We start from the raw sequence: 25,146 nt of genomic DNA, 5'->3' as shown, positions 1-25,146 counted from the left end.
ATCATTTTTTGAACAACTCCGATTGACCTTCTGTTGTTTACCCAATAACTGACCTCCTAAAACTATAATAGGATCTTCTTTGTCCTCACCTTTTATCTCACTAACCTCCACATATAACAGAATATCAACTGCCATTTCTACCACTTCCAGCATAATGCCACCCCAAACACATCTTGGCCTCTCCTTTCAGCATTCCAAAGGGGCCATTCCCTCCCCGGCTTCCTGGCTCACTCGTCAATCACTCCAAACTGCTCTCCTTCCCACAGCACTTTCTTGTGCAAGCGCAGGGGATGCAATACCTGCCATTTTCCCATTTCCCTTCCCACCAACCAAGGCCCCAAAAGCTCCTTGCATGTGAAGCAGTTATTTACTTGTACTTCTTTCAGTTTAGTGTTTGCTGCTCATGGTGCAGTCTCCTGTGGGTTGTGCAGACCAAACGCAGATTGGGTGATCACTTTGCTGAGCACCTCTGTTCAGTCTGCAAGCCAGACCCATTTCATAGCTTGCTATTTTAATTCTCTGTCCCTATCTGGCCTCAGCCTCTTATCCAATAAAGCTCGGGGAACAGCACCTCCCCTCTCAATCAGGCACTTTAGTCAGCCTTCTGGACTCACCTTTAAATTCAAAATAACTTCAGCTCATAACCACTGCCCCTATTTTTTCAGACAGCTGGTGCTGGATTCTGCTGTTGCCATTTACACCTCCTGCAGTTTCTTTGTGCTATCATCCCCTTTTGCTTTTCACCATCATCCATTCTGTCAAATAATCACTCTTGCCTCCAACCCTACAACAATCCTTCCCTATTGTTCTCCCCACTCCCTTTCCCTGCCTCTGCACTTGCTCAAAACCCATTTGTAATTCCTTAAGCCAGGCGGCATTTTAATGACTGCACTGTACCCTCTTTGTTGCCTCACAACCTTTCTATAGTATTGAACTTAAAACTCCTGTTTTCAAAGCAGGAATGCTGAAATATATAACTTGAAGGAGAAAGACTTATACTAGGCGGTTCATGAGCAGAAAAACAGCGCCACAGAGTTGATTGGCTCCATGTCCTGTTTCTTTACTCTCTATAGTTCTGTAAAACAGACAGCACTCAAGAGCTGGGAGCATCTCTTTGCCGTGTGTGCAAACCCCTGTCACCAGGAGAGGGCGGCTCCATTTATCGTTCCCAGATTTCCGCCACCACAAATAGTTCTACCTGAGTATTTGCCGATATTAATTTAAGCACATTGCTACACAGACCTGTGCATGTCAAGCATTTAAGGCAGTACTTCTGCCATAGTTCGGCTGTGGGACCAAATGGTTGGTTGTTTGTTGGTTATTAGCCCCTAAAGTTGCAACGGCGCGGCTGGCTGCCCGAGCGCCTTTGCAGAGCCATGAATGGGTGGGGACAGTGGCACTTGGGGCACTTTAGTAAATGACACTGGTCACACACATGGAGCTGGACTGTGACTGCAGGAGGAGGAGGAGGAGCCGGCCCGAGTACTTAATGCCCCACTCAGTGGGTGCACAACTAGGACAAGTTCTGGAGATGGTGGCGGCTCTCTCCTCTGAGCTCAGTCCCGGATCCAGACAGCAAGGATCTCGGAGAGGCTGCAAAGCGCAACTTGCTGGAGGGGGTCAAAGACTGGGGCATGGGCACTGGCAACACATCATCTCTGCTCTGGTAACCGGGTGAGTGGCGGCTTGCATCGCATTTTTTGATTTTCTTCTCCTTCCTTTATCCCACCCCCCATTTCCCAATCCCCTTTCTGTGTTTACATTGTTTCCCTGACTTTTTTTTCGAACTACGCAGTCCTTTTGTATATTTCTATATGATAACGTTTTACTGTTACATTTGGAGAAAGCACACGTTAAGAAACTTCCTTTGCAAAGAAACCAGGTCATTCTGAAACGTTTAATGAAAAAAGTGAAGTTTCAAGGAAGTAAGACCAGAATTAAAACTTATTTCCCCGTAATCGTTTCCCTTCATTAATGTATAGTTACCAATTGCAATAATTAATGTTAGAATCATTGTGCGAATTGAAGAAGTTATTACTGTTACTCTTAAAAGAATGTTGCATTTTACTTTTTTCCTGTAGAAATCTGACAGAACTGCAGACGCTAGTCGAGAAGGGGGATGTGGAGCTTCTGTGTCAGTACGATGAGAAAGGACACACTCTTATGCATTGGGTAGCTCTCAGTGGATCCATATCTCTTCTCAGATACTTGTTAGACTTAAAGCTCCCTGTGAATCTGCCCAGCCGCTCTGAACCGGCACAGCGGCCTATTCACTGGGCAGCGGTCAAAGGACTGATCTCTGTCATAGACGTCCTACTGCAAGCTGGAGTTTCAGTGGATGAGAGGGACAAGAGAGGATGCACTCCTTTAATAATAGCTTCACAATGCGGACACATTGCCCTCTGTTGCTACCTGATGGGGAAAGGAGCCAGACTGCAAGCGTGTGACAGTGAAGGTGACAATGCATTGCACTGGGCATCATTTAAAGGTGAGTTTTAACAATTTTGTTACTGCAATGTAAATGGGTGAAAACTTTGAGGTTTTCCTTTGTGGATAATGTGGATAAATCTCATTGTACTCTAGGAAATAAACTATTATATACGAGACTTAGTGCAAGTTTGTAATGAATATTTTTTAACATTTTCATGAAATAAGAGCAAAGCACAACCAATCAGATAAATGTTGGTGCTATCATCAGACACCCTGGGTTAGATTTTTTGCATATTCATAGCCAATAAGCAGTAATCTATTTATGCATCTAACCATGATCAGTCAGCTGTGAACCTATGTCCATTTTCTTTATATATTATACTATAGTACAATCTTTTTGATGCCATTTAGATGTATTACTCACTTCTTAAATCGTGGATTAAAAGTAAGACCTGGATTTTATTTAGTCAGTGATATGTGAGTGTATTTCTTTTGCAACAAAAGGGTTTTCTCACACAGGTTAGCTTGTAAAGAACAATTGACACAAGTCTTTACTTCAATCTATGTAGCTGTTATGACTCAAGAACACACAAAGCTGGATTGGTGACATATGGCATCTTTTTCACTGTTACACGAACCAAGAGACCAGGTAACTTCTGCTGACATTCAGACCTGGGCTTCTCCTGGGTTATAGGCAGGATGACAGCTGACAATGAGGAAGCAGATAGAATATGCTTACTCCACCAGCTTCTGGATAATGAAAGGTCAACTAAGGGCAGGAAGCAGATTTGGAGAAAGAAGGAATAAATATAAGAAATTATTTAAAAAATAGAAAAAGCCCAATTGCACAGCATATTGTAGCACCAAGGTACAAAACCAGCAGCGGGTTCAAACTTTCATCTAATAAGTTTACAAATTAATCTAATCATGCTACTGCTTCCCCACAAAGGAGAGAAAAATAATTAGCCTCTTCCCGCTCTAATACTTGCTAGGCCAAGAATGGTGTAGACTAGAGGGGCCTGTTAGCAAATCGCTCACATCATTTCAAGGTAAGGGTGTGTTTCCAAGGAAGAAAATTAGAAAGAAATGTTAGAGAAAAGTTTCCAAAGTAGCCTATAGTCCAAAATGACCTGCAGGCTCAGACAACAGAGTTCAAATAACTCAGTTGCACTTAAGCACATTACACATTGGTTTGACCTGTTTGAACTTTGTTTACCTACTTCTAATCCCATTGTTAAATTGGGGGATAAATCTTCAATCAAGACACTAAGATTTGTTAGTATTAACAGCTTGAGGTATTTGCAGATTAGTAGGACGATGGGTCTAAACTGTATATGTGCAATGCAAAGTTACAGAGAACAGGTGCAGTGTCTCAAAACCAGCAACCTTGGGACTGAGGCTCTGCCAGATTTAAATCTTGCCAGACTTTGGGTTGGGCTGTCCAGGCCATGGGCAGTTCAGGTCAAGTCAGGTCAGGTGGGGTCAAGGGTTGCTCTGAGCACGGGAATAGACCGACGCACAAGTGCCAAAGGGGATAACTAGTCAGGTGCCACACTGCACCAATGCAGTGCCTAATCGAATTGACCAGGTAAGTTTAAAATTGATGCATGGCACATTCTAAAAATGTCCAGTTTTTGGACAACGGGGGTTTTTTGGACAGCTGGGTTTGAGACACTACTGTATATAAATACGTGCCCCACAAGACAAACAACCTGCATTGGACGGATAAGAGCTCACCTGATTAAAAAAACAAAAATAAAATGTCCACATTCTTTCCAACAGTAAATGTTGCTAATTTTCAGAGTTTTTTTTACTGTATCTCTTGGTAGCCATGTATCAGAAACTTCCTTGTTTGGTTGCATACAGTTTATTAACAAGTACTATGTCTTGCCTGCTGTAAATGCATTATTTTTATCGAGAGCTGCTTCTCGCACGCATATTAATTAGATACCAACCAGGCCAGTTTGCAGTAGCAGGGCATGCACCTGGTTAGTATCCAATACACATACAGTCCTGTTTAACTAAAACACAATGATGTGTTTTTGTTGGCAAACAATATATGATTAAAAAATTATGTAAAAAATTTAAAGTAGCGCTTCTTGAATCTAATTCAATCATTATCCACAATGCTTGTATAAACCATGCCACAAGTGTATTTGTATTACGCAATTCTAATTATTTGTCTTTCAAATCACAGAATAGAACCCATCAACATGATTGAATTTCAACTAAGAGCCTCAATGCTTTATTGGGCCCCATAATAGAAATAATTTTTTTGTGTTGAAAATGTTTAATCTTTTTGCTAGCTGTGAAGATGTTACATTAAGTTAGTTTATACATTCTTAAACTACAGTTACTCTGCAGCTATAGTGTAGGTGCAAACTGAAACTGGTTTGCACCAATGCTCCAAGTATAATACAAATGTCAGCTTTTAGTTTTGTGGAGGCCGACTGTATAGGACCATTAGTGCTGTAAAAATCAGCAATAATTTAGCAGTCTTGTATGGAGAAACATAAGACTGGTAGGTGTGAGGGAATTTTTTAAAATCCCACTGTATATTAGTGGGTCCTATCTGAGATTAAAGTTAAGGTGCATTGTTGATGCCACAATAGGGGGAGCTTTACTCAACTCAGTCAGATAAAGTGAGGGCTTGATGTTGGCACTACAGCCTGGAAACTCTACTCCTGGCCACTCATTCTACCCATAAATATCAGGTATGGGCAGGAGTTCAGTTCCACAGAATGGTCTATTTTTCACTGAAGTATAGTTTCCAAGGGATACAGGACTAGCAGTATCAGATATGCTCACCTTGAATAGGGCAGGAACCTCTGGCATGCCATTTCCCAAATTTCTGGCATGCCAGACTTCAAGTATAAATGGAAGTCCAAGGTATGCAACAGTAAAAATACAGAAGGTCACAGAAAGGAGACAGTAATGTTAAGCTAAGTGTATTTCTGACATTTCTCAACCATTTTCTTTTGTTTCCTGGTAGCTCATAGGCTCTTTGTGCCAATTGTAGTCATATTTTACCTTTGCCACTATTTTTGGCATTAATAATTATCTCAATGCTTATTTGAGGTTTTGTGAGGAAGGACCAATGAAGGAATGTTAAACAGGTCAGACTGCATGAGGGGTTCTCTACACCCATACTTCAGTATCCACACAACCATTACTGTAGAGGTGAACGCACACTGCTTTGGCAGTGATTATCGTGTTTAAAGAAAGTTGAGAGAGCATACCCAATAGCATCACTAAGATATGGGAATGCCTGACTAGCTACTTTTGGATACAAGCAATTCAAGCACAATACATTATGCTGTCATTCATGTCACATGTAAGAAAGCATGCCAAGGCATTCATTAGCTAGTGTACCTTCATTGGCTGAACCCACCAACAAAGCTAAAAGCTAAATACTGCGGATGCTGGAAATCTGAAGTAACTTCTTCAGTCGTATGAACTCAAAACATTAACTCTGTTTCTCTCCCCACAGATGCTGCCAGGCTTGCTGAGTTTTCCAGCATTTTCTGTTTTTATTTAACATTTCATCAACCATCTCTCGGGTGTCCAGTAATAACCATGTAGAATTGTCTTCACAGGGATTAGGTCAACCGAGAGCCAGTTGAAGAATTGTGCAGTTTACTGCAGGGACACCTGCTGCTATCATGTAACACAGAAGCAGCACAACCAGTGACACTAACAAGCAGCTGCATCCTGAAATGTTGCTGCACCTCCTAGGCATACTGTAATTCTGACCTATGGCGATGACGCATGGAGTTGCATGGAGGGCAATCTTCTTTACCTCTTTAACTTTTCCTCACGCAGCACCTCCTCCACTCCAGTAGCCATCAGACCAAGAATTGGGTGCTGGACTGCTTCCCCATTTTCCTGTACACTGCTGCCTACAACTTGCTGTCCCATCATTTTTGTTTGTCACATTTTTAGTTTCATATTCCTTATTTGGACATTCCATACTGAGGAACACCTGCAGTGGCAAATGGACAGACTCTCACACCTGTAAAGAGTTTGGTTTGACCATCAGCCATCAGGAAGACAAATGTCATAGTCCAGAATATCGCCATCTATCAGCATTGACAATGTGACGCTGGTGGCTGTTGATAGCTTCACATATCTGGGCTGCACAATACGGGTCATCTGTCACTTGATGCTGAAGTCCAAGACGTGCATCGTAAAAGCTGCAAGCTGTTGTGTTCAATCTGAGTAAGAGAGTGTGGAAGAACAGCAACCTGACTGAGAACACTGAACTGCAAGTCTGCATCCTTAGCAGATACTCTACAGTGGTAAGACCTGGACAACATATTCTAGGCAGGAGAAAATGCTGAACAGTTTCCACCTTCGCTGTCTCAGACCTATCCTTGGCATCTCTTGGCAGGACAAGGTCACCAACTCAGAGGTCCTGGAGCATGCTAATTCCATTAGCATAGACTCATTGCTAAGCCAACAATGTCTGTGCATGCTCAGCAATATTCATTGGATGGATGAGAGCCATATACCCAAAGATGTTCTGTACATTGAACTGGCCACTGGGTCATGACTTCCCGGGCGCCCATACCTTTGCAAACAAAATATGAAGATGGTGGATAATGACACTGACAACTGGGAGACAGTTGCTGACAGGCATAACCTCTGGAGGGTGACTATTTAGAAGGGCACTGGAAGAGGTGAACAGAAACAAGAAGGTCAGCTGGCCAAGATGAGGGCCCGAGGAAAACACAGTGCTAACCATCACCCTAGGAGACGGAAGGCTGCCACTGATTCCTTATTTACTCACTTGGAGTTTTCCATTTTTTGCACTCATCCAAATCTGTATCTAAAGCAATAAAAATGAACAACCTTGGGAGAATCAGTTGCTTCAAGTACACACCTATTTGAATCAATCTACAAACCACCATTAGTCTCTTAGATTTGCGCTGTGCCACTGGTAGTACTAACAGAGGTGCCATCTATTTTTACAAGTGGATATAAAAGACCCTAGAACATGATTTGAAGAAAAGCAGGGGAGTTCACCTGATGTTCTGACCAATATTTATCTTGCCTCTTCCAACACCAATAAGTTATGGAATCCACATTATAGGAAGGATGTGATTGCACTAGAGAGAATGCAGAGGAGATTTACTAGGATGTTGCCTGGGCTGGAGAGTTTTAGTTATGAGGAGAGATTGGATAGACTGGGGTTATTTTCCCTGGAGCAGAGGAGATTGACGGGGGGCAGGACTGAGGTGTATAAAATTATGAGGGGCGTAGATAGGGTAGACAGGAAGAAACTTTTCCCCTTGGTGGGAGGGATCAATAACCAGGGGGCATAGATTTAAAGTAAGGGGCAGGAGGTTTAGAGGGGATGTGAGGAAGAATTTTTTCACCCAGAGGGTGATGGGAATCTGGAACTCACTGCCTGAAAGGGTGGTAGAGGCAGAAACCTTCATAACATTTAAGAAGTATTTGGATGTGCACTTGCGATGCCATGGCATACAAGGCTATGGACCTGGTGTTGGAAAATGGGATTAGAATAGTTAAGTACTTGTTTGACCGGTGCAGACTTGATGGGCCAAAGGGCCTTTTTCTGTGCTGTAAACTTCTATGACTCTATGAAAACAGTTTATTTGGTCATTTATCTCATTGCTATTTATGGGGGCTTGCTTTGCGCAGATTGGTTGCAACATTTGAATTACCACATTTCAGGCCGTGAAAGGTGTTTTATAAATGCGAGTTATTTTTCTCACAGTACAATAGAGTGTGCTACCCCCACAAAACCAGTTTTGGGCCAGAGCTAATACATCCAACAGAGGAACATAGTTAAAAGGAATCTTTTGGTCATCTTTTAATCAGACAAGGCAAGCCATTCAACTGCACACAGATTTTTGAAATTAATTTTATTTGTGCCATTGTATTTTATTCTAAAGTGCACAGTTTAAAATGCAGACAAGTTAAAATGTAGGCATTATTGTAAAAATTTAGGTAATGGGATGAAGACTTTAAAATGATCCACTAAAAAGGCATTTGGGGCTATTTTGCTGAAAGAGTGCAAACAAGCACTAAATGGGTGCTGAGCTAATTTGACACACCAGCTTGGAAGTCTGGTTTTGGTGCTCAATTTTGCTTCTAATGTTGATTACCTAAAATAGACACCTGCAGATAAGCACTCCAATGCTGATTAGATGCATTTTTTGTGGAGAAACGCAAGTGGGCTGCACTCACCCACTTCCACTAAGGTGTGGTGTGTGCTGACTGACAGGAATGCTCAGGGGCTGAGTGAGAGGGTGAATAGGTTTTCAGACACAGCACTGAAGGTCCTGGCGGATGAGTCCAGAGGAAGACCGAGGTCTTGCACCTGCTGAGCCAAAGGGGTCTATTTCACCCTCCTGCAGCTCTGCCTGGCTTCATGCCTTCCTGCCCTCCTTTCTTGCAAGATGCCAGTGTTTAAGCTGTCTTTTTCACCTGGTGACTCCTGGTAGGTGCCCTGAGTAGTGTAAGGGGTTCGATCAGTGTTCGTTTACCCTTACTGTTGGTTCTTGACTTTAGGATTCTATTGAGGACATACTCACAGGGGCACAAGGGTTTAGGTTCAACCACAGGCTTATTTATTGACATAATACCCCCACTGCCCCTAATACAAGAGCACTAAACTAGTGTAATGATGCCGCACAACACTCTAAACCACAAACTCATTTATAAAACTCTACTGAAAAGTAGAACCACAGACAAAACCCCATGTTTCTGCCCCAAAAATTACCCCGTCCAACTCAAACCCCGTTTTAGGATTTAAAGCTATCCTTAATTCTCAGCCCCCAAATCCGTGGATCTGGCTGATGCTTACAACTCTCCACGCGGCTGGTCGTTCCGGTGCAAGCTGTAAGTCCGTTAATCGAGCTGACCATTCCTGATCCTCCTTGGTGACCACAGTTCCAGACCCCACGGCCTTGGACTTCTTATTACGAATCTTGTTTCTAATATCAAAGTACATTTCCTGGGGCACATTCTGTTTGGATGGTCGGTGCTTAGCACCCCTTAATCTCTTTAGTCTGGTTCCTGCCTTGGTTCAGGCGACCCATACATCGCAATGTTGTTTTCACGACTGGAACAATGGACCCCATCCCTGTGTGATCCCTCTGGATCTCAAGTTAGTGTGCATGTGATAAGATCCATTTCTCCTTAGCTGTTGTCGGTGTTTGTTTGTGTGATGGCTGTTGTCTAGGGCCATTTGCTGTGATGATCTCCCAATTTCTTTAACTGGATTGTCTGATGGCACCTGCTTTGTGTCTTTGAGATGATAATGTCCCAGTATCTTTACACAGTATCGATTTGGTTTTGGTTTTGACATGTTTGAAGATTAACCCCTTGCGGTACAGCCTTCCTCTGTGTTGAAGTTTGGCTTGTTTTGTTTTGTAGTGTTTATGTCCATGAAACAAAGTCTTTGGGGTTTTGTATTCAATAAAGTCCAGTTGGAGGGGATTACGATCCTACATTCCCAAACACTAGAGATATTACTTCTGATGACAAACCTTCACCCGCAATACTGGGAATTGCAAGCCTCAGTCAGATCACTGCCTATACCCTAGAGTCCTCTGGTAAATCCCTTCTTAACCACTTCCCCAGGTTTTGCCTTTTGGTTTTACACCTCAGCTTACAAGACAAAGCTAATATGTACAACATCATGATTAACTGTACGATGACTAACACTTGTGAAGCAATTCTGATCCAAGAGGGTACTTCAATGTTGAGACCAAGATCCCACCAAAGTGGGGATGCTATTTCTCTGATTTCATTCCCTGTGTCTCTGTTTCTCTGTTCATGAGTGTAATAGTGTTTTTGAGATAATTCCACCCCCTTTACTAATTTTGTGAGGTGCTCGGGAAGTGGTGGAATATCATATCCAAAATGTAATCTTGGAGGTTTGGGAGGGCCCTGTCTACTGGAAGATTCATTGCAGCATGATTCCAGATAGGGATTATCCTTACTTGTGAAATCTCGACTTCCAACGGGGGTTTAAAACAGAAAGTCGGGTCCTGGATAGGGCACCAAGTATTATTGTGTATCCTATGCTGACTCACACTGGTGGTAACCCAGTATGTCCCGTTGCCCTCATACGCCACCTGGGGTGGAACATGGTCCTGGGCCATCACCTCCATAGTGAATTTGATGGGTCGTGTGCTTTCTGATTCAAACCCACACAGTGGCCAATCGAATTCATTCAGGTGATTTGGGCATAACACCACATGTGCCCTTCTTTCCTGGCACCCTTTTAAGTCTGTGCTAGACATAGAGCTCCCCTATTTGACCACATATGGAGGGGTTTTTTGACGCTGCACGTGTTCCCCATTTCTAATGACCCCAACATTCTCCGTCTGGTATACAGGCGCCAGTTGCTGTGGCTGGCCCATTACTGGCATACTGAGAACCACTCCCATTATAGCTTGGATTATACTGGCCACAGTCAATCGGGACTGGGTCTGCTTCAAAAGCCAACCACAGCTGGCATGGGTTCAAGAGGTTAAGTGTTTGTTCTTGATCCATGATGGTACGCGACCCTGTCTCAAATCTTCCAGATTACTGAACCCTCACTTAGCAACCAAGCACTGTACACAATGCACGCATCGTTCTGGGTGGCTCGGTCTGACATATTCCAGCCCTCCCTGATCAGTTTGTTTATTGTCTGGGCATGGATTTCCAGCTCAGCTATTATTTCCTTCAGGCGAATTATCATAACTTGGTTTTCTCGTAACTCTTGCCCTTCAATCTCGTTGCTCTCCCCTCGTATTCTTTTCAACTGATTCCGCAGGGTATTGACCTGCAGCTGGAGCTGGGCACTATCTAGGCCATTGATTAGTGACGTCCCTCTGTTAAATACAGTAGCAGCATCATTTATTAATCCCCTCTTTTCTCTTCCTGAGCTGGAGTGTCGGCTACTATGCAATTTGTACAAACTCTCCTGAATTTTGTCCCCATGATCCAGGTTGTAGAATTGTTGCAACGTTTCCTTTAATAGCTTCTCGTACAACCTTTCTGTCTCTACTGGGCATCACCGGAGAAGTCACACCTCCATAAAATTGAGGAGACCAGGGCTATCTCGTGATGCACATCATGGTACACTACCTTCCCTGTCGGAAATAACACTAACCTGTTCCTGGGTCCAGGTGTTATTACAGGATACCTGACTTCCGTGACTTGGGCCTTTGGGGCCCTCAGTGGAGGCTTCCAGTCAAATGCTACCATTGCGGTGGCACTGACGGCATTTGGGGAATCCAGGACCACTAAGAGTCTAAACTCTGAGTCCAGTCCAGTCCGGATCTGGAGTCCTGGCATTGGCGTTTGAAGGCAATGGCTGCCCCCTTGTGGCATTTGTGTTCAGATCCCCCCACACATATATATGTATTCCTTGCTCCTCCTCCCACCATTTGCCCCAGCGCAATTTCGTACCCCACTTTGTCCCGGTAACTTGTCTGAATGAGTTGTTTCCCAGTCTCTCCCAGTCCCTGAATACATCGGCCTTACTCCTATGTGTCTTTCGTAAGCATGACCACCATCCCACTGAGATGTTTCCTCGACACTCCAGGCACACTCGCCTTCCCTCTTCCACCTTTACCTTGCCAGCTCTAATATTTAATCTTGGGCAGGGCATGTCTCACCGAACTGGTAGCTGGTGGAGTCGGAGTATTTGGTCGAATTTGATCCCAACCAACCTGGCCACTTTCCCTTGTGGGAATATATGTTTATCCTGTCAATGTCCCTGTGGTTTTCCCCACTGTATTATGATGGGTCCGGCCCCCCCTCCATACACCCATAGGTGAAGGACATCTCGGTGTCTCCTCGCTCTGTCTGTCTGGCTCCAACCAAGATTACTACCATGCTCAGCCACAGGGCGCATCCCATTTTGTGTGCTTGGATCCAATTTGTCTCTACAGAAAAAAGACAAAAAGAAAATAGCACTACTCTGTGAGGGATCCTCCCTCCACAGCCTTTGATTATGTACAAATTTTAAACAGTGTGTACCTGCTACTGCATTCTCCCTTCCTGTCTCTCAGGGTGGGGTCTCTTGCAGCTCAGAGTTGATGTATGGGGAGGTGTCCAGGGCACCCTGGGTTGGGGTGTCCGACTGCTCCTCCTTACCGCGCTGCTGTCTGTCCTCATCATCATCCCAGATCATAGGGGAAGGACTCATATTCATCAGGCTCACGATCGTTCCCTGAGCCCTGGTTTGTTTTACTTGTCTTTTCCCTGGGGTCATACAGTTTACACCAGTTGATCTGGAACCATTTTTCCTTCTTTGGCAGCCGCACTGCATACACCATCGGGCTTGTCTTGTCCACGATACTATACGGTCCCAGATGTAGTGGTTTGAATGCCCCTACCCAGGCATAATTTCTCACCATGACCTGGTCCCCTGCCTTCCACTCCTGCACCTTGTTTGGTTCCAACAGCAGTTTGTTTCTCTGGTGTTGGCTCCGCATATTATTTGCTGCCTCCCAGTGTATTTCCTTCAGGGTCTCGTATAGGTCCTTCGCACACTTATTCCGGGTAACCTCCCTCGTTTGGGTTTCAGTCAGGACTGGCACTAGTACTTGAGTTGGGGCCTGAATCGCCCTCCCTGTCATCAGTTCATGCGGAGAGTGCCCTGTGCTCTTAGAGAGGCTAGCCCTGATGCTCATTAGAACGAGCGGCAGGATCTCATCCCACTTCTTTGGGTGCTCTCCTACCTCCTTCCTGAGCCTTTCATTCAGTGTCCAGTTCATTCTTTCAACTATACCCGATGACTCGGGGTTGTGGGCCACAAGCCATTTCCCTTGGATACCCAATAGCTTCAGGGTGGCCAGCATGATGTGTCCCTTAACGTGGCTCCCCTGGTCGGACTCCATTACCCGAGGCAGTCCCCATCGGGAGAATACGTCCTGGACCAGGGTTCTGGCGGTAGTTAATGCTGTGGCTGCTCGGCAAGGGAAGGCTTCTACCCACTTAGAAAAAATGTCCACCAGCACGAGGTAATATTTGTTGCCTGATTCAGTGGTGGGCAGCGGCCCGATGAAGTTCACCTGTATGGATTGCCAGGGTCCTTCCACCCTTCGGACATGTCCCTGTGAGGCTTTCCTGCAGCGGGGATCTGGGTTGTATGCAGTGCACACTAACCACCTATTGCAGCATTCCTTTACCTCTTCCCTGAGATGGGGCCACCAACCTGCCTGCTCTCCTCTCTTCCAGGTCGTCTCCAGTCCGGGATGTCCAGCCGCCGGGCCCCCGCGGGCAAGTTGCATGAACACCTCCCGGTACTGCGTGGGCACAGCCCATTTTTCCCCCCTTGAACATCATCCCCTTCCTGAACCACCACATCGACCGCTCCATAAGGACTCTCAGTTGGATCTTGCTCTCCCTTTTTCTTAATTACAATTCTCAACACCGTATCCTGCGCTTGGACCTGAGTCAGGTCTGGGGTGGGGGCAGATTTAAAGTCCGTGGGCCGCCCTCCCAATCCCTTAAAGCGGCCTCCGCTCCAAATGGGTATGGGCCCCACGACACTCCTTCTTCTAGCCCCCTTCCTTGCTAGCTCATCAGCCTTTTCATTGCCTACCCGTTTGGGTTCTGTTCTGGAATGCGCCTTCACTTTCTGGATGTTGCCTGTGACATCCAGTATCATGTTTTGCAGTGGGCTTCCCAGTCTGCAGACTTGAATCCTCGCCGGGCCCATATCACCACATATTCAATGCAGGAATCACATGTGAACAGCGAATCTGAGCATAAAAACCCCTGCTGAAGGGTCATGTGGACCCGAAACGTCAACTGTTTTCTTCTCCACCTATGCTGCCAGACCTGCTGAGTTTTTCCAGGTAATTCTGTTTTTGCATCGAATCTGAGCATATGGTGTAGGGGTTGGGAATTCTTCAGGGGGTGTGTGACCACATAAACTACAGCTGCCAGCTCTGTCTGCTGTGCACTCAGTGTGACAGGGAGTTTACTGCCTTCTCTATTCCTGCCTCCGGGTCATAAACCCCACACCCCATCATACGGTCCCCGTTTGTTACCGAGCTGGACCCATCCACGTGTACGTCTCTCCCTGTCTGTTGTTCCCCGGCTCGGAACCCCACACCTATGTCCCACACCCTTCCACTGAGCCCACATGCTTTGTTTCCCGGGGATAGCAGGCTGAGGGCTAACTCTGGTTCCGCCAGGTTTTCCACCCTCAAGTTAATTTGGGAAAGCAGCCGTGTCCAGCGAGTGGATGCGGCAGCTGCTCACTGTCCCCGTCCAGCAGCATTTATGTTGGGGTGTGACAGGTCCACAGGGCCATTAGAGACCCCCCCCGTAAACGCTCCAGGGCCCCCAGTGGTGATGTGATGTTCACAGTTCGGATAACCCCTCTCAACCCCTGTCAGGACTCAGGAAGCATAAGCCACTGGCCTTAGCCTGTCGTGCCGCTCCTGGAGCAACACTCTACTCAAGCTATCCTGGGTGGCCGCTACCTCCAAATACAAATACCTCCAAAATCTGAGTCCCCAGTTATTGCTCCCAGTGCGGGGGAAGTTTGACGATTCTCTTTCAGGCGGGCAAATGCCTCCTGGCGATTTTCATGCCATTCCCAGTCTACCCCTTTCCTAAGGAGCCTAAGCAAAGGAGCCACTGTGGCCGCGTAACCTTCGATGAAAATCCTGGCAGTATCCCGTAATGCCCAGAAAAGACCCACCTTCAGGGCAGGTAGTTCCTGTACTGCTCTTCCCTTTGCATCATCTATAGCCCTCTGCCCTGCTCTGATCGTAAGTCCCAAAAACTGCACCTCTTCCTGTCCTATTTGGGCTTTCTTGGGGTCCACCTTGAACCCCGTTTCCTTTAAGAGCTTCAACAGCTTGTCCATTCGGAGCCCATGATCCTCCAAGCCACCCGAGATCAGTAACAAGTCATCCACGTATTAGGCTAGCTGTCCGAGCTGGCTGAAACCCTTCAAGGTGTCGGCCATGCACTGGTGGAAGATTGAGGTGTTATTGTGAAACCCTTGTGGGAGGCACGTCCAAGTATACTGTTGTCCCTTAAACGTGAACGCGAATTTGTATTGGTCTTCCCATCTTAATCTGATGGACCAAAACCCATTGGCTATGTCCAACACGGTGAAGGTTGTCAATATTCCCTATTAAATCCACCATTGCTGCTACAGTGGGTGCCCAGGCGGGGATGTTCATATTGAGTACCTGATAGTCCACCGTGGCCCTCCACGACTAGTCGGGCTTCCTAACTGGCCGCAAAGGAGAGTTTATATGGGTTACTATCGTTCGCAGTGCCCCCTGCTCCACCAAGGAGTTTAATGCTATTTCCAGGTCCCTCTCTGCTTACCTGGGGAAACTATACTGCTTCTGAGGTCGCGACATCGGATCTCCCTGTATCCTCACCTCTGCCCCTGCTACCCTACCGCAGCCATGTCTGTGGGTGGCGAATACAGCGAGATTGTCTCTCACACAATTCCGATAAGCGGCCGGGGTGTTTTGGACTAATTGATCCAAATTGTAGCTGCCTCTTGGCTGCTTGGAGCAGACACTACCCTTCACCTTGTCGTCCTTGAGAACGACACAAACCTCTTCTGACTCGCCTGAGTCCACTGCTTCCCATAGACAGTGTTTTTTCATGTCTACAATGAGATGGTGGGCCAGCATGAAGTTGGCCCCCAGGACCCCTTGTCCGCCTGTTCCCATTTCATCAGGACACATTTCCACTTTGTGGCAAGGGGTCCTAACTCTATCAGCAAGGGGTTTGATATGGTCCCAGCCTGCTCTTTTCCTGTGAAGCCCATTAACCTAAACGGAGTCCCACTCGACCAGGGAGAAGTGGTTGGGTTGACCGCGTGGGCGACTGTGCTGGACACTCCGCTATCCACAGATCTCCCCCCTAACATCTTGCACCCTCTTTTCTACACAGGGCCTCCCCCACTCGTCACATCTGAGTGGGCACACATGCTCAGGCTGGGCACAGCTTAGTCATTGGGTGGGGCCACTGGGCTTCTCACTGCTTACAGCGGTGCCTTGTTTCCCCTGTCTCATGCCTATAACCTGCTGTAATGCGGTTACCAGAATCTTTACTGGGTCGTCTGCCTTCTCCCTCTCTGCTTCCCTTCGCCGAGGCTCAGCCTCTGCTTCCCACAGCTTCGACCCTGGGGAACCCCCTCTCTTCCTGGTTTACCCCCTTTTGGAAACCGATACTCCTTGATCCAGCGTCCTGCCTTCCCACAATCAAAACATGCTTTGTCAGTGTTAGACCCCCCTGCTTTCGTTCCCTTCTGCTTCCTTGGCCTCCCTTCATCGCATGCACATTACCCTTCTGCTTGAGCTCTCTCCCCCCCCCCCCCCCCCCCCAATCCCCCATCAGCTTTAAATGCTCGGGTCAGTTTCCTCAATACCCCTGCCTCTGTATTCGTCAGGCCCTCGGGGTCAAACCATGACTCTGCCATTGTTCGAATCCGTGACAGGCAATGGGCTATCCGGGTTCTTTGTCAATGGTTTCTAGCAGACCCTGCTAGTTGTAACCAACCCTGGTTGCCTCCTGTAGCCTTCAGATACAGAGGCCATAACCTGTCTGCAAACGCGTCCGATGCCTCCCCCACTAGCTGCCGGGTCTGCTTGACCTGCAAAAACGGCTGCCCTGAGCTCGTCCCAATGCAATCAAAATCTCATCCTTCAACCCATTCACATTTCCACTCCCCCGCCTTAGTAGCTGCCGATAAACTCTGATATAATTTCCCATCCAGGGAGAACAAGATCAGCCTTTTCACCTCGTCCTCATCACAGTTGCTAATTCCCCCTATCTGTTCGATATTCGCGAAGTGGACAGTGGCATCTCCTCTGGGGTTTTAACTTTGGCATGTTGGCTAGCACCTCCTGCAAATGGAGGGTGAGATACGGGACAACATAATCACTTTGCAAAGGTGCCGGACCACCACCTACTGGAGGTGGGCCAAACTTCTGCTGTCGCAGAGGGCACATCGGTATTGGTGGGACCAGGTGCTTTGGGAGCCAGCCGACTCCTGCTATACTGAGCCCCGCCATCAGACTCTTTCCCCACGTCATCCCTGTCTATACCACATTCTCCTGGTGCCATGAGGTTAGCCATACCTCTGGCCCCGGCTAATGCTAGGGTCAGCTTCCAGATCTTTTCCCTACAGGATCCATGGTCCGCCTCTTCGTGTGCCTGGCTCTGCACTACCTTGTCAACTGACTTGACATCTTTCAGCTGCCCCTCAACCTTGCCAGCTCTCTCCAGATTCCTGGCACTTTGTTCCCGTTGAGTCTGGCATTCCCTCTTACTTTCTGTAACCTGGCATTGCAAAGATTCCACTGTGCTCCTTGAAGCCTCCTCCTGCGCTCTCCTCTCCTGCCTTTCGCTTCTTAATTCTGCTGCCAGCTGATCCACCACGGCCTCCCTATTATTTTCCCTGTTCTCCCTCTCCTCCTTTTCCTCCTGCACTTGCTTAAGTTTCGCTGCTAAAAGATGTCTCTGCACACAGAGCAGCCAAACTGCTTTCTCTTTTGATTTCTTGTGTGAACTACTACCCGCCCACTCCTCCGGGCAGGCAGCACTCATCAACTCCTCTGCCCACGATGCAGAAAAGTTCAATTTACCTCCTACATACTCAGAAATCCTCTGCTCCATTGAAGGTTTCTTACTCTTAGCCCCGTCCATAATTTGTCCTTAGCCTTAAGGTCCTACCGTGGTCACTAGACATATAAAGGGTTCAATCAGTGCTCGTTTACCCTTACTGTTGGTTCTTGACTTTAGGATTTTATTGAGGACAAACTCACAGGGGCACAGGGGTTTAGGCTCAACCACAAACTTATTTATTGACCTCCACTGCCCCTAATACAAGAGTTCTAAACTACTGTAATGACGCCGCACAACACTCTAAACCACAAACTAATTTATAAAACTCCACTGAAAAGTAGAACCACAGACAAAACCCCACGTTTCTGCCCCAAAACTTACTCAGTCCAACACAAACCCCCTTTCAGGATTTAGTTACTACCCTTAAAGTTATCCTTAATTCTCAGCCCAAAATCCGTGGATCTGGCTGATACTTACAACTCCCCACACGGCTGGTCGTTCCGGTGCAAGCTGTAGGCCCATGAATCAGGTTGACCGTTCCTGATGCTCCTTGGTGACTGCAATTCCAGTACATTTCCTGGAGCACATTCTGTTTGGATGGTCGGTGCTTAGCACCCCTTAATCTCTTTAGCCTGGTTCCTACTTTGGTTTAGACAACCCATTCATAGAGTCATAGAGGTCCACAGCACAGAAAAAGATCCTTTGGCCCATTAAGCCTGCGCCGTTCAAACAAGTACTTAACTATTCTAATCCCATTTTCCAGCACTAGGCCCATAGCCTTGTATGCTATGGCACCACAAGTGCACATCCAAATACTTATTAAATGTTATGAGGGTTTCTGCCTCAACAATCCTTTCAGGCAGTGAGTTCCAGATTCCCACCACCCTCTGGGTGAAAAAATTCTTCCTCACATCCCCTCTAAACCTCCTGCCCCTTACTTTAAATCTATGCCCCCTGGTTATTGATCCCTCCACCAAGGGGAAAAGTTCCTTCCTGTCTACCCTATCTATGCCCCTCATAATTTTATACACCTCAATCATGTCCCCCCTCAATCTCCTCTGCTCCAGGGAAAATAACCCTAGTCTATTCAATCTCTCCTCATAACTAAAACTCTCCAGCCCAGGAAACATCCTGGTAAATCTCCTCTGCACTCTCTCTAGTGCAATCACATCCTTCCTATAATGCGGATTCCAGAACTGCACGCAATACTCCAGCTGTGGCCTAACCAGCGTTTTATACAGTTCCAGCATAACCTCCCTGCTCTTATATTCTATGCCTCAGCTAATAAAAGCAAGTATCCCATATGCCTTCTTAACCACCTGATCTACCTGTCCTGCCACATTAAGGGACCAGTGGACATGCACACCAAGGTCCTTCTGATCCTTCCCAGGGTTGTAGTTCCCTGGTTTATCCCTTCCTCCCTTCTTGAATAACGGTACCACATTGGCTGTCCTCCAGTCCTCTGGTACCTCTCCTGTGGCCAGAAAGGTATTGAAAATCATTACCAGTGCCCCTGCTATCTCCTCCCTTGCCTCACTCAACAGCCTGGGATACATTTCATCTGGGCCTGGAGATTTATCTACTTTTAAGCCTGCCAGACCACTTAGAACCTCCTCCCTTTCTGTGCTAATTTCTTCAAATATATCAAAGTCCTTCTGCCTGACTTCCATACCCACGTCGTCCCTCTCACTCGTGAACACCGACACAAGGTATTCATTTAGAACCCTATCTACGTCTTCCGGCTCTACTCACAAATTACCACTATGGTAATGGGCCCTAATCTTTCCCTAGTTATCCTCTTACTCTTAATGTACTCATAAAATAACTTTGGATTTTCCTTTATTTTACGTGCCAATGTTTTTTCATGCCCCCATTTTGCTCTCCTAATTTCCTTTTTTAAGTTCCCCACTACACATTCTGTACTCCTCTAGGGCTTCCACTGTTTTGAGCCCTCTGTATCTGCCATAAGCCTCCCTTTTTCTCTTTATCCAACCCTGTATATCCCTCAACATCCAGGGTTCCCTGGATTTGTTGGTCCCACCCTTTATCTTTATTGGAATATGTTGGCCCTGTACTCTCCCTATTTCCTTCTTGAATGAGTCCCACTGCTCTGACGCATATTTATCTAAAAGTAGCTGCTCCCAGTCCACTCTGGCCAAATCATATCTGATCTTATTAAAATCAGCCTTCCACCAATTAAGAACTCTGATTTCTGGTCCATCCTTGTCCTTTTCCATAACAACCTTGAATCTAACGGAGTTATGATCACTATCTGCAAAATGCTCCCCCACTGATACCTCTACCACTTTCCCACATTCATTCCCTAAAATTAAGTCTGGGACCTCCCCCTCTCTTGTAGTATCGTCTACGTACAGGCTTAAAAAACTCTCCTGGGTGCATTTTAAGAATTCCGCTCCCTCTAAACCTATCACAGTATGACCAACCCAGTTAATGTTGGGGAAGTTGAAATCCCCCCCTATTACTACCCTATTATTTTTATACTTCTCTGAAGTTTGCCTACATATCTGCTCTTCTATTTCTCTCTGACTGTTTGGGGGCCTATAGTACACTCCCAGCAATGTGACTGCTCCTTTTTTGTTTTTAAGTTCTACCTATATGGCTTCTTTTGAGGACCCTTCTAAGACGTCATCCCTCCTTACTGCTTACTGCAATACCCCCTCCTCTTTTACCTCCTTCCCTGCCTCGCCTGAAGACCCTATATCCTGGAATATTGAGCTGCCAATCCTGACCCTCCCTCAACCATGTCTCTGTGGCAGCAATGACATCATACTTCCATGCATTAATTTGTGCCTTCAACTCATCTGCCTTATTCGTCAGACTCCTTGCATTAAAATAAATACCATCCAACTTTGCCAAATTCCCTTGTTCCTTAACTGGCCTATAATTTCTATGCCTTCCAGACTCATTTGCTCTCTCTTCTAATTTTGGCTGTGCATCTCCCCCTGCTGAACCTCCTCTCAGGATCCCATCCCCCTGCCAAGTTAGTTTAAACCCTCCCCAACAGCTCTAGCAAACCTCCCCGCAAAGATGTTGGTCCCATTCCGGTTCAGGTGCAATCCGTCCACCTTGTACAGGTCCCACCGCCCCCAGAAACAGTCCCAATGTCCCAGAAATCTAAAGCTCTCCCTCCTGCACCATCTCTCCAGCCGCGCGTTTATCTGGACTAACCTCCTATTTCTATACTCACTAGTGCGTGGCACCAGAAGTAATCCAGTGATTACTACCTTTGAGGTCCTGTTTTTTAATCTGCTTCCTAGCTCCCTAAATTCTGCTTGCAGGACCTCATGCCCCTTTCTACCTATGTCGTTGGTACCAATATGTACCATGATCTCTGTCTGTTTGCCCTCCACCTTTAGAATGTCCTGCAGCTGTTCAGTGACGTCCTTGACCCTGGCACCAGGGAGGCAACATATCATCCTGGAGTTACGTCTACAGCCACAGAAACACCTGACTGTTCCCCTTACTATCGAGTCTCCGACCACTATTGTTCTTCCCCTCTTTTTCCTCCCCTCCTTTGCAGCTGAACCACTCACAGTGCCATAAGCGTGGCTGCACCCCCCAGAGGAACCGTCACTCTCACCATTTTCCAACACAGAAAAATGGTTCTCGAGCGAGATGCACCCTGGGGATTTCCTGACTACCTGCCTGACACCTTTCTTCTGACTGATGGTCACCCATTCCCTCTCTGTCTGCACTTCCGTAAGCTGTGGGATGACCACATCTAAAAACGTGCTATCCACAAAACTCTCAGCCTCGCAGATGCACCTCACGGCCTCCAGCTGCTGCTCAAGCCCCGGAGCTCTCAATGTTGTTTCCACAACGGAAACAATGGACCCCATCCCAGTGTGATGTCTCTGAATCTCAAGTCAATGTGCATGTGCTAAGATCCATTTCCCCTTAGCTGTTGTTGATGTTTGTTTGTGTGATGGCTGTTGTCTAGGGCCATTTGCTGTGATGGTCTCCTAGTTTCTTCAACTGGATTGTCTGATGGCACCTGCTTTGTGTCTTTGAGATGTTAATGTCCCAGTATCTTTTCAGTAGCACAGAGCTTACTGTTTTTAGGTAAATTCCTCAGATAATTCCCAGAGTAATTGCTGCTAGAATGTAGGTGAAGTCATGTCAAAGTGCCCCAAAAAGTTTCCTAATTCAAAATTCCCCTTCAAACTTTCAGCAGCAAGTGAACAGAAAGGTGCTAGTTTTGAATTATGTTTTAAGTGTTAGATGTGGCTCAGGTGGTACCACTCTCACCTCTAAGGCAAAAATGTTGGGGGTCTTCCAGGACTTGAGCACAGAAATCTCGATATTGCAGTGCAGTATTGAGGGAGTTCTGCTCTGTCACAGATGCCTTCTTTCAGATGTGACATTAAATTGAGGCCCCGTCCATCCTCCCAGGTGGGGGTAAGAGGTCTCGGGGCACTATTTTAAAGAAAAGCAGGAGAGTTAACCTTGGTGACCTGGCCAATATTTATCCTTCAGTGAACGTCGCAAAAAAAATAAACCAGATTATCTGGTCATTATCAAATTGCTGTTTGTGGGAGCTGTCTATGCACAAGTTTGCCGCGATTCCTACATGAAAACATTGCAACAGCTCTTTGCTTTCTGTGACTGAATGCAGGCCCCAGCAGTGGCCATTGCTCCTGGTGGCACTGCTGGGATGAAAGAGCTGCTGACCAATCAGTTTGGCTGCAATTCTCGGAGGTAGGATTTCTTCCTCAGATGGGGATAAAAGGCCCGGCTCCAACCCATTAACACTCTTAGAGCGTTAAATGGCTACAGGCTAACCAACTGGAGTGAGGGTGAGTACCACCAACTTTTTCAGTGGAGCAGTAGGAAGTCCTGCCACCTGTTAAATTCTGCCCAAGGGTAGTCCAAGAACAAGAATTAGATCTGCATCCTTCCACTTGCTGTTATTTAATTGTTCCTCAGAACCTCACAAAATAACTATGGATGAGGAGGAACGTTGAGTCCACCTTAGTTTACCCAGCCTCAAAGACCCTGAAATCCCCCCACTGCATCATACAATTGACTCTTAGATGACTCGAAGGGTTTTCACCTCCATTACTATATCTGGTAATCCACCCATTTATTAACCCTCTTCATATGAAGAATTTCCTGACCTGAGCTAAGTTTACACTTTGCCCAGGACACACACACAATTTAATATAAAGTAATTTTCCCGATTCACCTTTTCCATGCCATTTGCCATCTTATATACATGTATTATCTCATTTCTTGGATGCATCCTGGCAAGGTTTGAAAGTGCACATTTCTCCAATCTTTCCTGGTAACTCAGATCTCTAAAACCATGGTTCAGCCAAGTGGCCCTCCTCTGCCCTGCTTCCAATACTTGACTATCATCCTTACGTCTTTGTGACCAAAACGGAACACCAGTGTACTTTTAAATGTCTAGATCACAATTCAATTCAAGCATAACTTTAGCTACCTTTATACAAATTTGCTATGTGAGCAAAGAAAATATTTTAAAATAATCTGGAATATTTCACCGCCTGTGTGAATCTCACGGCAGTGGGTCATCATTTGTTGTTCTTTCATGTGCCCCAAATGGAATTATTTTACAGCATCTGTCACAACCTCACTTAACTGAGCTTTCTGTTAAATCACGTCTTTCTCTGCTCTGTGATTCTTTTCTATTCCACTCTCATTTACTGGTGCTCCATCTCATGTGCTCACCCCCCCATTCTAGTTTCTGTATCTGGAGACAGCCAATTTCAATGGAAGAGCTCCTGTTGCAGACTGAACTTAAGGTTGCATGCCAAGAAGCCTACTTACAGAACATTGGCCACCATTGAAATCTTACTCTGGATAACGATAAATGAGTAGTGTTTTAGAAACAAAGATCCAAGATGAACAAGGTCGTGTTCGATTGTTCTGTGTTTGATTATGTGAGTCTGTTTACTGTTGATGCTCACTGTGTTTGATTGGTGAGCCTGAGTGTGGATTCAGGAAAAAAGTAAACAAACTATAGAAGGAGCTGGAAGCTAAAGTTGTAAGCGTGGAGCAGGCATTTTAAAGCACTCTAAATAAAACATATAGAAACTAGAGTCAACTCTGCATCGCTCCAAGATATAAAATGTACAACAAATTGACAGTGAGGATGATGGAGAAAAGTTTAAAATTACCTCCTTCTGCACCTTTCTTTTCTTCGCCGGGTGATCCACCGTGCTCACTGCAGGGATGACCAGTCTGGATGTGGCAGCATTCTGAAAGAAGGCAATACTCATACATTGTCTCAGAGCAGAAGATCAGCAAATATTTGAGCAGCTCACAAAAGACACGTCTACCTTTGACATGGCAGTAAGTGTTCTCGAAAAATACTTTGGGCCAAAGAAAGTGTAATGATCGAACGATATACATTCCACCAGAGATGTCAGGGAGATGGTGAGCCCATAAAACAGTACCTGACAGTGTTGCGTGAATTGGCTTCGACATGTAAATTTGGCGCACTAACCAATGAACTAATTTGTGACCAATTAATTCAGTTCCACAATTTCAGGAGCATTTCCACTTGGAGGATGATAATTTAACCTTGGAAATGGCCATAACCTTGGCAGTCAAAATCTAATCTTCTATGATTTATTTGAAGAGATTACACAGATATGTACCCTCAGACACTGCTTGCTCAACCAGCTCAAGTGCAAGGGTTACAGACAAAGAGACCTCAGCAGTCTCATCAGCACATGCCCCATTACAGTCAAATGCCCTCAAAATTATGCCTAAATTATAGAAGTGCTCATCAATTTACAACACCATGTCCAGCTTGAGGGGAAAAAGTGTAACTCATGCTTAAAGTGGAACCACTTCGCAAAGGCATGTATCTCAAAGAAGAGGGCTTCATCAGTTTGACACGTAGAGGAGTCTGTTCCTGAGAGTGGGTAAAGCATGTGTATACCATTATGAACAATAAAGCACCAGGTTATTTTAAGGATTGCTCAGTCAAGATCACAGGTATTTCAGTGTCACTTCTCATTGACATTGGTGTGAAAGTATCAATTTTGTGTGACAAACTCTGCCACAGGTGGATGAAACTTACCATCAGTCCTGCGACAGACACTCTTCAAGCTTACGTTGACTCAATTACTCCAGTTTTGGGAA

General features: G+C 45.9%; 1 protein-coding gene across 2 annotated transcripts in view; it reads left to right on the top strand.

Moving 5' to 3' along the window:
* Positions 1-1,323: 1,323 nt before the first annotated feature.
* LOC144679255 (uncharacterized) overlaps positions 1,324-25,146 on the top strand; it is a 180,951-nt gene continuing 157,128 nt past the window's right edge. Inside the window, exons 1-2 of one of the 2 annotated variants that reach the window (XM_078539665.1) lie at positions 1,324-1,674; positions 2,082-2,488. In XM_078539665.1, the coding sequence (XP_078395791.1) occupies positions 1,418-1,674; positions 2,082-2,488 (664 nt within the window). In that variant the 5' untranslated portion in view covers positions 1,324-1,417. Of the gene's footprint in view, positions 1,675-1,813; positions 1,926-2,081; positions 2,489-25,146 lie in introns of those variants that run through there. The other variant, XM_078539666.1, reaches the window with a different exon arrangement.

Source organism: Cetorhinus maximus, chromosome 1 (genome assembly GCF_964194155.1).
Source record: "Cetorhinus maximus chromosome 1, sCetMax3.hap1.1, whole genome shotgun sequence".
NCBI classification, from domain to species: Eukaryota; Metazoa; Chordata; class Chondrichthyes; order Lamniformes; family Cetorhinidae; genus Cetorhinus; species Cetorhinus maximus.
This window is presented reverse-complemented; position numbering and strand designations above follow the sequence as displayed.